Raw genomic sequence first — 14,535 nt, 5'->3', positions numbered from 1 at the left:
TTAAAATAGTTTAACACCAGTCCATGACATGCGGGCCCTTTGACCATGTTGACTAGTCAACGTAGACTGAGTCAACTGCTGACTGTGCACTGTTGACTTTTACCCTGGCCCATTGTCAGCCACACATTACACCCATGGGTACACTTCTCTATGTACCCATAGCATTTAGTATTTATTTGAATTTCGAATTAAATAAAATAATAATTTTAGAAAATGTTTAAAGCTTCGAAATTTAATGTAAAATAAATCGTAACTCCGATGAAAATACTTTGTACATGAAAGTTGCTCAGAACGACGAGACGAACTCGGATACGCAGCTCGTTCGTCTGCCACGCATCCCTAGCATTGTGAACACGCAACTTTCCCCCTCCGATTCTTCTGTCCGAAAAAGCAAAACACCGGGGATATTTTCCCGGATGTTTCCCCCCTTCATCGGTGTCACCTCATACCGCGTTAGGGCACCCCTAGCACTGCTACTTGTCATGTCATGCATCGTTATGCATCTGTTTGCATTGTATTCATTGTTTCTTCCCCCTCTTCTCTCCGGTAGACTACGGGGCTGACGCTGCTGCTGGTGCCTCGTCCGACTACGTTGTTGACGACCCTTACTTGCTAGAGCAACCAGGCAAGCCCCCCCTTGATCACCAGATATCGCCTACTCTACTCTCTATACTGCTTGCATTAGAGTAGTGTAGCATGTTACTGCTTTCCGTTAATCCTATCCTGATGCATAGCCTGTCCTTGCTACTACTGTTGTTACCTTTACCTGCAATCCTAATGCTTAGTATAGGATGCTTGTTTATCATCAGTGGCCATACATTCTTGTCCATCTGCCATGCTATACTATCAGGCCGTGATCACTCGGGAGTTGATCACGGGTATATACATATACATAATATATGATACTTGTGGTGACTAAAGACGGGTCGGCTCGTAGGAGTACCCGTGAGTGATTCACGGATTGGGTCCGAAAGGACGTTTGTCCCGACGGCCCTCTGAGTGGATCTTTGTGGCGAAGCGACAGGGCAGGTTGAGACCACCTAGGAGAGAGGTGGGCCTGGCCCTGGTCGGCTTTCGTGGTTATTTCAAAATAACATGTTTAACGAGATCTTGGTATTTGATCTGAGTCTGGCTACTAGCCTATACGCACTAACCATCTACTCGGGGACAGTTATGGGCACTCGACGTCGTGGTATCAGCCGAAGCCTTCGTGACGTCAGCGACTGAGCGGCGCGCGCCGGGTTGGACTGGAACGCCTACTCTTGTATAAGGGAGGCTAGGTTTTCTCACCGGCCGCGTACGCAACGTGCAGGTGTGCAATGGGCAATGGGCCCAGACCCCTGCGCCATAGGATTTAGATCGGCGTGCTGACCTCACTATTGTGCCTAGGTAGGGCTGCGACGTGTTGATCTTCCGAGGCCGGGCATGACCCAGGAAAGTGTGTCCGGCCAAATGGGATCGAACGTGTTGGGTTATGTGGTGCACCCCTGCAGGGAAGTTAATCTATTCGAATAGTCATGATCTTCGGTAACAGGATGACTTGGAGTTGTACCTTGACCTTATGACAACTAGAACCGGATACTTAATAAAACACACCCTTCCAAGTGCGAGATACAACCGGTGGTCGCTCTCTCACATGGCGACGAGGGGAGGATCATCGGTTAGGATTATGCTATGCGACGCTACTTGGTGAACTTACCATCTACTCTCTTCTCCTGCTGCAAGGTGGAGGTTACCAGAAGCGTAGTCTTCGACAGGACTAGTTATCCCCCTCTTATTCCGGCATTCTGCAGTTCAGTCCACATATGATACCCTTATTCCATTTGATACCAATGCATACATATGTAGTGTAGCTCCTTGCTTGCGAGTACTTTGGATGAGTACTCGCGGTTGTTTTTCTCCCTCTTTTCCCCTTTCCTATATCCGATTGTTGCAACCAGTCATTGGAGTCCAGGAGCCAGACGCCACCGTTGATGACGACTACTACTACTCGGGAGGTGCCTACTACTACGTGCAGCCCGCTGACGACGACCAGGAGGAGTTTAGGAGGATCCCAGGCAGGAGGCATGCGCCTCTTTCGATCTGTATCCCAGTTTGTGCTAGCCTTCTTTAGGCAAACTTGTTTAACTTATGTCTGTACTCAGATATTGTTGCTTTCGCTGACTCGTCTATGATCGAGCTCTTGTATTCGAGCCCTCGAGGCCCCTGGCTTGTAATATGATGCTTGTATGACTTATTTTATTTGTAGAGTTGTGTTGTGATATCTTCCCGTGAGTCCCTGATCTTGATCGTACACGTTTGTGTGTATGATTAGTGTACGGTCAAATCGGGGGCGTCACAATACAACAACCAAATTTTATAATACTAGTGATGGTTTTTCATTCAGACATGTATAAAATAATTGTTATTTTCTGTATATCGTAAATTTCCATATGACAATGTTTTGTAGCAAGGCATGTCATGTCATATTTTGGAGTAGTTTGAATATCAACTTCTTGATGCGTATATGGAATTATTGACCTATATTAGCTATACCTAGACACGTTCGAGCCTAGTGGTGGGAAGGGGCTGATCCCTTCCCACCGACCCAGGTTCAAGGCTTGGTACTTGCAATTTGGGTTTGTTGCACCAATTATACTGTAGGGCGTTCCCTTACAATCTTTCTATTAAAAAAATTGTGTGTATCTAGGTAAAATAAAATGTGAATGATACTTGGATATAAAACTATTAGGTAGTTTGTGAAGCAAATTTTTTTTGGATTTACCATCGTCTTGGCCCCCCCTATGTCTAAATCCTGGCTCCGCCCCTCTTACTATTGCTACATATAACAGTCATTACATAGTATGAGAATGGAAAGATATGATTCAAATGACTGATGGGTACCTTCTCACTTCTAAAATCCAGATATAGTTCACTTATGGAAGGAACATTAGCAAGTAGCTGACTTAACTCAAGGGTCTTCTGTGAACCGACGCCAATTTTAATAAGGCTCAGCTTTGAAAGTTGTGGCACAAAACCAAAATACATGGGATCTTCATAAGAGGACCAATTAGTATAGGTCACCCGTTGGAGTTTCGGTAGACATATCAGCTCAACTCTCTCAAATTTCCCATTGTCAACTTGGAGCTCAACAAGTTGGGCATGCTCTACTTGCAGCACAGAATGGATCCCCGAGTCGCAATGGCTTAAACCCAAATACTCCAAGAGATTGCAAGTGCTGAGGATGTTGGGAATGTCCAGTTCACCAAAGCTCATATTGCGCAGCCACAGGCGCCTAAGGCCAGCAAATGCATCCGGACAAACAACAACAAAATCATTGAACTGCTTCCCATAGCGGAGGAGATCAGCAGAAGAGCATATCTTGTAAGGCTTCTCCGTTACAATCTCAAACTCGGTTGCCTCAACCTTGTTGGTTGCCATGGCGCAGGCCACAGATTTGCCAATGGTGAGAGAGTCCTGTTGCATCAAGAGAATCTGATTTTGAGTTTTCTGATGGTGATCGCCGGGCTCCTTGTGCTCAAGATGTTATCTGTGACATGAGCCACAGCACTGTTGGTTCGGAACACGTCACTGAGGCTGAGGCTGGGAAGACGAGCTTTATCATGGTAAGCTGGGATGGAATCAAAACTTATGAAGAAGCGCGAGAACATGGCGGGGAGCTTCAACATTTGCTTGGATAGGACCTTATTGCATCGAGCGTGTCCACCCTCTCAAGAATGTTGACTAGAAGATCATTGGGCACCTTGCTAAGCATGTCTCCGTCTCCGTCTCCGTGCCAGCACTAGCTTCCTTGCGAGCTGCTTTCTGCATTGCATTTGGCTGGAACAACAAATTATCAGTATTTAATTTTGAGGATGAACATTACGTCAAGGACATGAAGGAAATATGCCCTAGAGGCAATAATAAAGCTATTATTTATTTCCTTATATCATGATAAATGTTTATTATTCATGCTAGAATTGTATTAACCGGAAACATAATGCATGTGTGAATACATAGACAAACAGAGTGTCACTAGTATGCCTCTACTTGACTAGCTCGTTGATCAAAGATGGTTATGTTTCCTAACCATAGACATGAGTTGTCATTTGATTAACGGGATCACATCATTAGGAGAATGATGTGATTGACTTGACCCATTCCGTTAGCATAGCACTTGATCGTTTAGTTTGTTGCTATTGCTTTCTTTATGACTTATACATGTTCCTATGACTATGAGATTATGCATCTCCCGTTTACCGGAGGAACACTTTGTGTGCCACCAAACATCACAACGTAACTGGGTGATTATAAAGGTGCTCTACAGGTGTCTCCGAAGGTACTTGTTGGGTTGGCGTATTTCAAGATTAGGATTTGTCACTCTGATTGTCGGAGAGGTATCTCTGGGCCCTCTCGGTAATGCACATCACTTAAGCCTTGCAAGCATTGCAACTAATGAGTTAGTTGCAGGATGATGTATTACGGAACGAGTAAAGAGACTTGCCGGTAACGAGATTGAACTAGGTATTGAGATACCGACGATCGAATCTCAGGCAAGTAACATACCGATGACAAACGGAACAACGTATGTTGTTATGCGGTCTGACCGATAAAGATCTTCGTAGAATATGTGGGAGCCAATATGAGCATCCAGGTTCCGCTATTGATTATTGACCGGAGACATGTCTCGGTCATGTCAACATTGTTCTCGAACCCGTGGGTCCGCACGCTTAAGGTTTCGATGACAGTTATATTATGAGTTTATGAGTTTTGATGTACCGAAGGAGTTCGGAGTCCCGGATGAGATCGCGGACATGACGAGGAGTCTCGAAATGGTCGAGACGTAAAGATCGATATATTGGACGACTATATTCGGACATCGGAAAGGTTCCGAGTGATTCGGGTATTTTTCGGAGTACCGGAGAGTTACGGGAATACGTATTGGGCCTTATTGGGCCATACGGGAAAGAAGGAAAAGGGCCTCAAGGGTGGCCGCACCCCTCCCCTTGGTCTGGTCCGAATTGGACTAGGGAAGAGGGGTGCCCCCTTCCTTCCTTCTCCTTTTCCCTTCCTCTTTTCCTATTCCATATGGGAGGTGGAATCCTACTAGGACTAGGGAGTCCTAGTAGGACTCCGCACTTGGCGCGCCCCCTCCTAGGGCCGGCCTCCTCCTCCCTTGCTCCTTTATATACGGGTGCAGGGGGGCACCCCAAAGACACAACAATTGATCCTTGAGATCTATTAGCCGTGTGCGGTGCCCTCCTCCACCATAATCCTCGATAATATTGTAGCGGTGCTTAGGCGAAGCCCTGCGACGGTAGAACATCAAGATCGTCACCTCGCCGTCATGCTGATGGAACTCTTCCCCGACATTCTGCTGGATCGGAGTCCGGGGATCGTCATCGAGCTGAACGTGTGCTAGAACTCGAAGGTGTCGTAGTTTCGGTGCTTGATCGGTCGGGCCGTGAAGACGTACGACTACATCAACCGCGTTGTGCTAACGCTTCCGCTTCCGGTCTAAGAGGGTACGTAGACAACACTCTCCCCTCTCGTTGCTATGCATCACCATGATCTTGCGTGTGCGTAGGAAATTTTTAAAATTACTGCGTTCCCCAACAAGACAAACATCAAGCACAAAATAAGAAAGGCTTACATTGCGTCTGCGACGACCGTTCTTGTTCTTCATGGCTGATCGCGTCAAAAATTGAATTGTCCTTACTGATGTTGGGACACGGCACTGATCGGATAAAAACTGGCCTTGCTGATGTCTGTGACAACGGCGGACGCCTGTGATCACCAGGCTCCTTATCCTCCTCTATCTACTCATTGGCCGGCGCAACAAAGCAGACTAATCATCCGTGAAATAGAAGAGGCCAACTTATTCGATCAATGAGGGCCACCTCGTGCTCCTCCCACTCCTCGATTTATTGATGGCCGGCACTACTCCAAAAGGGGAAAGGGAGGAGGGCCCTGATTACAACTTCTCAACAGATAGAATCCAAATAAAAAAATAATCCTTTTCGATTGCGCTTGCCGCACAAACCGAAATCGATCCCCTTTTTGTCTGGACTGCACAAGGAAATCGACTCTTCTTCCGCCTCCGGCTCCCTTGAGATTGTTTGCCCCCAAAAAACGCAGCCAGGCATAATAGCCCAGGCAGCGGAGGTGGTTCCGACGACGAAGAGTGGTGGTGGCCGACCGCGGACGGCAGGATTGCGGTGTGTGTGTGTTGGGGTGGGTCACGGCAGAGGAGAGTGCTGGTGGCCGGCGGCGAAGAAGGGATAGGGAAGTTGGAGGTTTTTTTTACGGGTAGGGGGGGGGGGGTTGCCGCACGGGATGGCTGGCCAAAGAAAACAAAAAACACAGGGAACAAAATGGACTATAATGAAGGGGGGAAATGAACAATAATGAAGGAAAAAGTGTAACAAAGAAAGAAAAACAAAGAAAATCAGTGGAAAAAATGAACTATAATGCAAGAAAAAAAGAAACCCCCAAACAATGAGAAAACAAAGAAAAACCATAGGGAACAAAATAGAAGGAAAAAACGGAGCAGAGCGAGCGCGTGAGGCGCTAATGGGCCAGCCCGATTTAACTTGCCACATAAACAAATCTCACAAGGTTCAAAGTAGACCAGGATCGGAAAATTTGGTGTGCTGATTTCAAAGATTAGAAATGCAGAGTCTCATTTAGCTCTTGTTTAATTTTAATAGAGAGAGAATTTAACTTCCGTCTACAAGTTCAAGGTTTATTTTAAACTTTTTTCGTTTACCATGTGCCACTACGCCCCGACGTCTCATTTTAAGGGATAAAGCCAATCTCCATTGATCAAATACCACAACTAGTGGGATACAATTTGTGTCATGTGATTGATCAAATCAGACATGACGAGAAGCTAAAAATAAAGAAAATCTAGCTAAATTAAGGGCGTTAACATTGGGCACACGACCTTCAAAAATAAAATTACAATTAAAAAGAGTTGCTCTAGTTTGATCTCTTTGACGATTGCAATTACTAGTACGTATTTTGGGCCATGCATACTCACCGGCCAGCCTATTAGTGTTTAGCGGGCCTCAGCGACACGTGAACCCACCGACCGGGCCTGGAGCACAGGGCTTGGTTGGGCCAGTATCTCTTCTGAGACCGCCGGCCTGTTTCTAAGTCGAAGCCCCTCTCCACAGGCCACACAGCTCATCTCCCCCTCCACCGCCGCCGGCGCCGCCCAGCTCCCCGTCCCCCGGCCGCGCCCACGAGCAAGCGTGGGCGCCGCTCCGCGAACCGGAGCCCCGTTAGAGCCAACCACCGGCCGCCGCTGACCACTGAGCGCCCCAGCTCCGTCTCCGCCGGCGGCGATGACCTCCGCGCACTCCAAGCTCTACTCCGGTACGCACCCCTCTCTCCTCGCCGTCTTCCGCGACGACCCCGCGTCGCTCGAGCTGACCGATAACACGCCTCGCAGATGACGTCAGCCTCGTGGTGGTGGTCGTCGACACCAACCCCTTCTTCTGGGCCGGCGCCGCGCTCCCCTTCGCCGACTTCTTGTCCCACGTACGCGACGGCGGTGCTCCTGAAACCCTAACCCTCTCCTCCCCGCTACCCGCTTCCCCTTTCGATTCGTAGGCATTTGGGGAGCATATAGCGGGGCCGGCTCTCCCCTGATCTAACCAATTTGGTTTGATTTTAGTTTCCGTTTCTTCAAGTGCTTCATCCTTCGATGTTATTTACTGAGTTCTGTGCGGGTGCAGCTGATCCACTTCGTGAACTCGCTCCTGCTGCTGAGCAACCTCAACCACGTGGTCATCATCGCCGCGGGTGTCAGCTCCTGCGCCTACGTCTTCGACTCGGGCAATGCTTATGCCGGAGGCACGGCAGATGTTGCTGAAACCTTGGGCAAGGCGAGCCGCAAGATGGAGGAGTTCATTAAGCAGGATGCTCGTGAGACTGCCAGCAATGGCACCGTTGCTGATGGCGGTGCCGCGTCGCTGTTTTCTGGCGCGCTGTCCCTTGCTCTGTGCTGTATCCTATGATCAAGTTTCTTCCTCGTTGTGCATTTTCCTCTTTACCTTGGTGCATTTGTGTCCTTAATAATATGTGATGTTCAGATATACAGAGGATTTTTCGGTCTGGTACTCGGCATCCACAGCCTCGGGTGAGTACACGTTCTTTTCTGTGATACTTGGTTTTGGCCCCTTTTGGTATTTACTTATGAAATTATGTACAAGGGATAGTGTATCAGTTAGCGTACTTGATTGCAATGGGCATAATTGACTGACAAAAAATACTCAATAGACTGATAACAACCTGGCTCGTAGTTGATGACACTATTGATATTTGTTCTTTTGAATTCTTTTAGTCGGTATTCTTACACATAAAATACCTTAGCACCATCTCTTATGCTAACATGAAATGCAGATTTTGTGCCTGCAAGGTTCTCCAGATGGACCTGAACAGTACGCATACTTCTTCCTCAGTACTGCATTTTCATGCACGTATATATTTTCTTCGACTTATTCTTACTTGACCAGACGATCTGCAGATATGTGGCAGTGATGAATTCAATATTTTCGGCACAGCGTTCCATGGTATTACATGAACTGCCTGGATTTGGGTTCCTTGGCTGTTTCTTTTTGTTGTGATTTACTCTGTTACTTTTCAAGTTGTGGAATTTTAGTACGTTCGAACCGCAAGCAACAGTAACATGTTGACATACATCAATAGTTTAATTGTTTAAATCTTTCACTGGCTACTTCCATGGTATCTTACTCAAAACATTTAACAAATCTTGTAGGTTCCAATTGATACATGTATCGTGGGGACACAAGACTCTGCTTTCTTGCAGCAGGTGATATTCTTTGGTGCCCTCTTGCGTTTTACTGATTATATCATCATTTCCAAGTGTTGCCCGCATAACACTTTCTTTTCCTTGCTAATTAGATATTGTTGTCGCATTTCACAGGCTTCATATATAACAGGGGGAGTTTATATGAAGCCCCAAGAACTAAGTGGTCTATTTCAATACCTTGCTGTAAGTTATTTTGCCTTCTACCACACAACTCAGTTATTTTCTTCTGCAGTGCGACAACTTTATCATTCTAGAGGTGTGATATAATCATATGAAGCTTGTGGTATCCTTTTTTTTTTATGCTCACAGTCTCTTCCGTCATGTTTTACATAATATAATATGGAAAGGAGAATATGACAAAAATCTGCATGTAATGTTCCATTGGAAGTTGTGTACAGGTGGCATATAAGAACTGATCATCTAAAATTATTTGGAATCCAGCTAGGCTATAAGGCCAAACACACAATCACAGGCTATGTTCATCTGCTAATCCCATCGCATCGTCACCTTTTCTTTTTCTGCAAACTGAACAGAGAAGTTCCCTATCACCCTAACAAGTATACCAATTTGCCTTCCATATTTGAATGCACAGATATGCTTATAGGTTGCGCTAATGATACGTTTGTGTTGGAGTCAAGAGCTTTCTGTTTCAATTGGTATTAGAAACACTAGATAATAGAAACACTATCTAGGTTATGACACCGTATGTTTGTGAATTAGTTTGACACTTATTATATAGTAAATCTGAGTTGGGTATCCATACATGGTCTGACAGAGTGTGTACTGATTGTATTGTGATGCAAATCTCTTGTTTCAGTGGCTTTGGCAGTATACGGGATTTTGTCTGTTTACTTGTTTTCGAAATGGTTCCCCTCAGTTTCTCGAGAAAAAAATGGGTTCCCCTCTGTGTCCGCCTACATTATATTTTTTGTGTGATTACTTTTATCTAAGTACAAGTGATTAGTTATCTTGAGTTCATGACTCATTCAGCAAATATGCAGGCTGTATTTGCAACGGACTTGCACTCGAGAACTTTTCTGCGCCTCCCTAAGACCCTGGGAGTGGATTTCCGTGCCTCGTAAGTTATTTTCAGTTTTCTCTCAGCTAAGCATATATCTGTTTCTGCTGCAATATTATCTTCGAGGGATCAAGTGAACTGGTATTTCAAGAGTCTTTATCACATAATCTGAGGTGCTAGCTATAAAGTTGTTAACATGGCATAATACTACAGCAAAGCTGCAAAAGTCATGCATTTAAGTTTTAAAAAGCGCTAGGCGTTAATTGTGTGTTTTGCCACTGCCTTGAGCTTTTCTGACCAAAGCATGTGCTTAAGCACAGTTATGTGCACATTAAGCATAATTAAGCGCCAGGCATTTTGCTATCGCCTAGAGCCTAGGCGTGCTTAAGCACATGCCTAGGCGCTCTTTTTCAACTATGCCAAATTATGAGGAACAGACAGCTGATTTGTTTCTGAAGTTGTACTTTACCAAAGGTCTGGTTGGGATACCAAATTAAGGTTTCATATTGTTCTTAGTTCCGCTCAGTTTGCTGATGTCATTGACAGTCAACAGCCTCTTTAACTTGTTTTAATGCTCCACAGATGTTTCTGCCACAAGAAGACTATTGACATGGGATATGTTTGTTCAGTTTGCTTATCAATATTCTGCAAGTACCATAAGAAATGTTCGACCTGTGGGTAAGTTATAGCTTTATTTTTTTATAATTATTTCTTGTATTTCTTCAGGAGAGGTTTAATTTTACTTTTAGTACTCCCTCTGTCCCGAAATACTTGTCGGAGAAATGGATGTATCAAGACATATTTTAGTTCTAGATACATCCATTTTTATCCATTTCTACAACAAATAATTCCGGACGTAGGGAGTAATAATCAGTGCTCTCTTTTCCATGTACCCAGAGTGTGATATCTGAATATGTTTCTCTGCTTTCTTTCCCGGCTGTCCCTCTCCATCCAAGTCGGAGTATTCGTTCCTGAATTTTATCCTAGATTGAAATCTCATTGCCCACAATGTAGCATTGCTAACATTTTCCCTGGGAAGAGAAATTTAGATGCATGTTTAATCTACTCAATTTACTTGTCTACTTGAACAGCAATACATTGAGCTTTGTCCTTTGTGCGCTCCTTTCACATTTGATTTAATATTATGCCTACTTAAAATACCTTTGCAATTATTTATTTTTGGTGTCAAGATGTCATGAAATAGGCTCGGCCCAGCAGGTTACCATTGTTTGCAATATTACCTCTCATACTATTCCCTTCAGCTGCAAAATGTTGTACTTTCAGTTTGTTTTTGTAAAGTTGTTACCGCTTTCTCTGATGTGGTGTAATAACATAGTTACCCCGATGCAACAACAGAAGGTTTAATTTTATGTGCTACCTTTGCAGGTCAGAATTCAGCCGTGTCAGCATGCCGGATTTGAATTCCTTGCCAGATCAAAGGCAGTAGTAGTCTGTAGACAGGGAACTGCCAGACTGCATACTGGGCCTTTCAGAATTGAACTTCCTTTGATGGCTTACAATATCTAATCTCGTACCATCATCGTTTTTCTACAAGCTGAATCGCTGCAAGGAGGGGATCGCGTGTGTATATTCGAAGGGCTGTCAATGTATTAACTAGGGAAACTGGAGTGCAATTTTGTGGACATTATCCCGATTGAGAAATGCACATTAGTTTTGGTACTACTTCATTCTTCTTTGGGAGCTTTGCCCTGAATGTACCACTTGAAACCTTGCTAAGCTGATGCAAAACAATGATGGAAATTAGATCAACTTCTTAAATTTCACTCTTCTTTGGGAGCGAACTTGATATCTTGCTAAGCTGATGCAAAATAATGTTGGAAGTTAGATAACGGAAAATGCATTGCAGCTCTCAGGTGCCGCACACCCCTATATGAATATAGCATTAAAAAAATATCAGAAAAATTCAAAAAAGAGAAGTAAATTTTGGGATATCAAACCTGGGTGCCCGTTGTACACCTGTATTAAGTTTTCTAGGGAATGGGTGCCTGTGGTATCCATGGCGAAGAAAATACGATCCGACATATGATCCATTCAATTTTTTCCCTATACATAGATTTTTTTTACCTTTTTACCGAGATTACCACGGGCATCCATTCTTCACGAAACAGAACATGGGTGTACAATGGGCACCTAGTTTGATATTTCAAAATTTCAGATTTTTTTGAAATTTCCTGTTATTTTCTTAGTGCTATATTCATATAGGGGTGTGTGGCATCCAAGAGCTACAAATCCTCCAAGATTTTGACTTGTAACCCTGCAACGATATGCAGCAGTAAAACGTTCAGCTAAATAACCCGCAGAAGCATTTACCTCTAGGCTCTAGCACATAACTGAGTTGATACTTTTTACAAGATGGCATAGTTATTACAAAGTTTGTTGAAAAAGAAGGCTGATAAAAGAAACAGTACAACATAAGGAGGAAAGTCCGCATTGCCCCTCAGCCACCGCAAAATTCAACTTCAGAGCTATTTCTTTGGCCCGGAAGGGGAATCATCTTGCCAAGTTGACTGCCATTGCTTGTCGTAGAATGTCGACTCGTCGATGAGCTTCTTCAGATTGTCGATGTCCTCGTTTTTCCTGACCAGCAGCACCCCAGCCACAGCAACAAACAGCAGGGTTTTGCAGAAGAAGTTGCCCATTTGGTCGACGAGCCCCACGCCCGTCAAGCTATCGACAAAGTAAGCCATGAAGAAGCCCACCATGGCAGCACGGCCTGCATAGACATTGGTTATATCATTAGAAGATGTGAAATGAAAAGCCAAAAGGTGTAGATAGATATGAATGTACTGTTCTTTCCAATGCCATACCGCCCGTTTACACCAGCAGTTTGTATCGACCGAAAGCACATAATTCTGTTATTTAAACCGAAAGGATTCAAGAATAACCATTTAGCTTCTCGGCTTCAGGGAGATGGAACCGCTTGATCCATGCCCACCATGGGATAATCGAAGTGTCGAACACAACGGCGTCTTCGCTGCTACTTGCCTCCGGGGAATCTTCCAGCCATTTCCTCCTCCTGGCCTCTGGAAACAAACAAAGATGCCATTCAGCCTCATCAGATTGTCAGGAATGCAATGTTTGTCCCGTTCACTGCAGCAGTTCGACAAGTGGCACAAGCTTCTGCATGATCAACAAGTAGCCACTTCATGCAGGAACACTGCAGAAATGTAAAACAGTTGGCAAGATGGCCCAATTTGGAATTAGTTCAGAAAATATATCGATTTGAATTTTGAAAACAGTTATAACTTTAGTTAGTACTCCTACTTTGATGTGAGAGCTACTTTACATATAAATTGGTGATTTCCCAATTGGAACTGTCTACTTGTCGAACCTTGCCATCTATAACACTCTTGAGAAATGGAGTGATGCATACGGAGGCATCGAGCCCATGCAAAAATTCCGCTTCGCTGCGGAGAATATGGGAGCCGCTAGCTCTACGAATAATGCGCAACACGCTCGGATAGGCCTAGACACCCATGGAGAGTATAGCACATATATATAGCTGCAAATCCCTCTGCTTCAGTTTGTGTCATCCTGAGCATTATCTCATCAAGCACGCTAGCAGCAACTGAACCGGAAAGCTAACGTGCGATTTCCGAAAGGCGCTGCTCGCATCCATCATATGCATCGAGGACATTCGACATCAAAAGGCGTCGCTCGCATCGCGCAACCATTACTAGAATCCTCAAGGAAAATGCATGTACTTGCTCTATTGGCATAAGTGCAATCCCGTCTATAATTCCCCATCCGGATCCGGATAAAATGCTGTGACATGCTTAGCTTACTGTCCACTGCTACTTAGCTAGCAGCAGCATGTCCACTGCTACTTAGCTAGCAGCAGCATGAAGGGGGCGGGCGGCAATCTCACCGGCGTCTATGACGGCGTCCCAGTCGACGGCGCCGCCGGTGTTGCCGAACCGGCTGAGGTCCCAGGTCCCGTTGACCCACCTCGAGTCCTGGAACTTGGGCGACGCCACCGCCTCGGCCTTGGCCGCGGCGACCGGAGCAGCGGGAGCGGCAGCGGCGGGTGCGGCTGCCGCGGACCCGTTGGACGCGGCGGGGGAGGGATCCGCCTCCGCGGGCTTGGGCGGCGCCTCGACGGGGGCCTCCCCGGCGGCGGCGAGGCGGCGGTGGGAGCGGAGGCGCGGGAAGGGGGCGAGGTGGAGGCGGTGGGGCCTGGGGCCGAGCTGGGGCTTGAGCGAGAGCGGGTGCGGGGAGAAGGTGGAGGTCGCCATGGCCATGAGTAGAGCTCCCGCTGAAGTGAGCTGAGCTCCGCTCCCCACTCTATCCCTTCTTCCCCTTGAGGATAGACTGAGAGCAAGAGAGAGGGGCTTGGACACAGCACACGGACCGCGTGTCTTATGCTTTGCCTTTTTGCTGAGGTGGCGTGGCCTACGTGGACGGTCTGGATGGGGCCTCGTCCCACGTGTGCCTCGTGGTGGCGCACACAACACTTTGTTGGCAAATAATAATGCAAACGGGTTAGGGCATCTTCAACGCGAGTCATCAAAACACACGCAAATGTTTGGACTGAACGGTATCACCAAATCAGGCTGGGTTGGTCCGGCCGCCCGAAATCCCACGGTCTGATCCTAAATCGGGGGAGTTTATACGTTTGCCACATCAAACCCTGACAATCAGGACCCACCCAAAACCAAGCCAATGTCCGCACAATTTG

At 45.9% G+C, this 14,535-nt stretch overlaps 2 protein-coding genes and 1 pseudogene across 3 annotated transcripts; 1 reads left to right on the top strand and 2 right to left on the bottom strand.

Annotated features, from left to right (window-relative positions):
• LOC123131978 (uncharacterized) overlaps positions 1-5,665 on the bottom strand; it is a 62,699-nt pseudogene extending 57,034 nt beyond the window's left edge.
• A 1,453-nt stretch (positions 5,666-7,118) lies between these two features.
• Positions 7,119-11,620, top strand: LOC123131975 (general transcription and DNA repair factor IIH subunit TFB4). 2 transcript variants are annotated; one of them, XR_006464443.1, is made up of 11 exons: positions 7,119-7,359; positions 7,436-7,524; positions 7,722-7,992; positions 8,079-8,125; positions 8,389-8,426; positions 8,513-8,558; positions 8,765-8,818; positions 8,911-9,001; positions 9,820-9,896; positions 10,419-10,514; positions 11,223-11,620. XR_006464443.1 is itself a non-coding variant. In XM_044551715.1 (11 exons), the coding sequence occupies exons 1-11, from the start codon at positions 7,329-7,331 to the stop codon at positions 11,281-11,283; spliced, it is 879 nt and encodes a 292-aa protein (XP_044407650.1). In that variant the 5' UTR covers positions 7,119-7,328; the 3' UTR covers positions 11,284-11,620. The 2 variants fall into 2 exon arrangements, 1 of the variants encoding a protein (XP_044407650.1); XM_044551715.1 differs by having other exon boundaries at positions 8,933-9,001.
• A 523-nt stretch (positions 11,621-12,143) lies between these two features.
• LOC123131976 (light-harvesting complex-like protein 3 isotype 2, chloroplastic) lies at positions 12,144-14,206 on the bottom strand. Its single transcript, XM_044551716.1, has 3 exons — positions 13,726-14,206; positions 12,743-12,880; positions 12,144-12,570 (listed from the first exon to the last, which is right to left on the bottom strand). Exons 1-3 carry the CDS (start codon positions 14,096-14,098, stop codon positions 12,323-12,325), a joined length of 759 nt encoding a protein of 252 aa, XP_044407651.1. The 5' UTR covers positions 14,099-14,206; the 3' UTR covers positions 12,144-12,322.
• Positions 14,207-14,535: the final 329 nt, after the last annotated feature.

This window comes from Triticum aestivum, chromosome 6A (assembly GCF_018294505.1).
Source record: "Triticum aestivum cultivar Chinese Spring chromosome 6A, IWGSC CS RefSeq v2.1, whole genome shotgun sequence".
Classification (NCBI taxonomy): domain Eukaryota; kingdom Viridiplantae; phylum Streptophyta; class Magnoliopsida; order Poales; family Poaceae; genus Triticum; species Triticum aestivum.
The sequence above is the reverse complement of the archived record's forward strand: the minus strand, read 5'-3'. Positions and strand labels throughout refer to the sequence as shown.

Excerpts from the sequence above, each read along its gene's own strand:
- LOC123131976 (XM_044551716.1), bottom strand. The coding sequence starts at position 14,098 with ATGGCCATGGCGACCTCCACCTTCTCCCCGCACCCGCTCTCGCTCAAG. Across the intron at positions 12,881-13,725 it reads GGACGCCGTCATAGACGCCG|AGGCCAGGAGGAGGAAATGG; the intron begins GTGAGATTGCCG and ends GTTTGTTTCCAG. Across the intron at positions 12,571-12,742 it reads TGAAGCCGAGAAGCTAAATG|GCCGTGCTGCCATGGTGGGC; the intron begins GTTATTCTTGAA and ends ATGTCTATGCAG.
- LOC123131975 (XM_044551715.1), top strand. The coding sequence starts at position 7,329 with ATGACCTCCGCGCACTCCAAGCTCTACTCCG. Across the intron at positions 8,427-8,512 it reads TCTCCAGATGGACCTGAACA|ATATGTGGCAGTGATGAATT; the intron begins GTACGCATACTT and ends GACGATCTGCAG. Across the intron at positions 9,002-9,819 it reads GTCTATTTCAATACCTTGCT|GCTGTATTTGCAACGGACTT; the intron begins GTAAGTTATTTT and ends GCAAATATGCAG.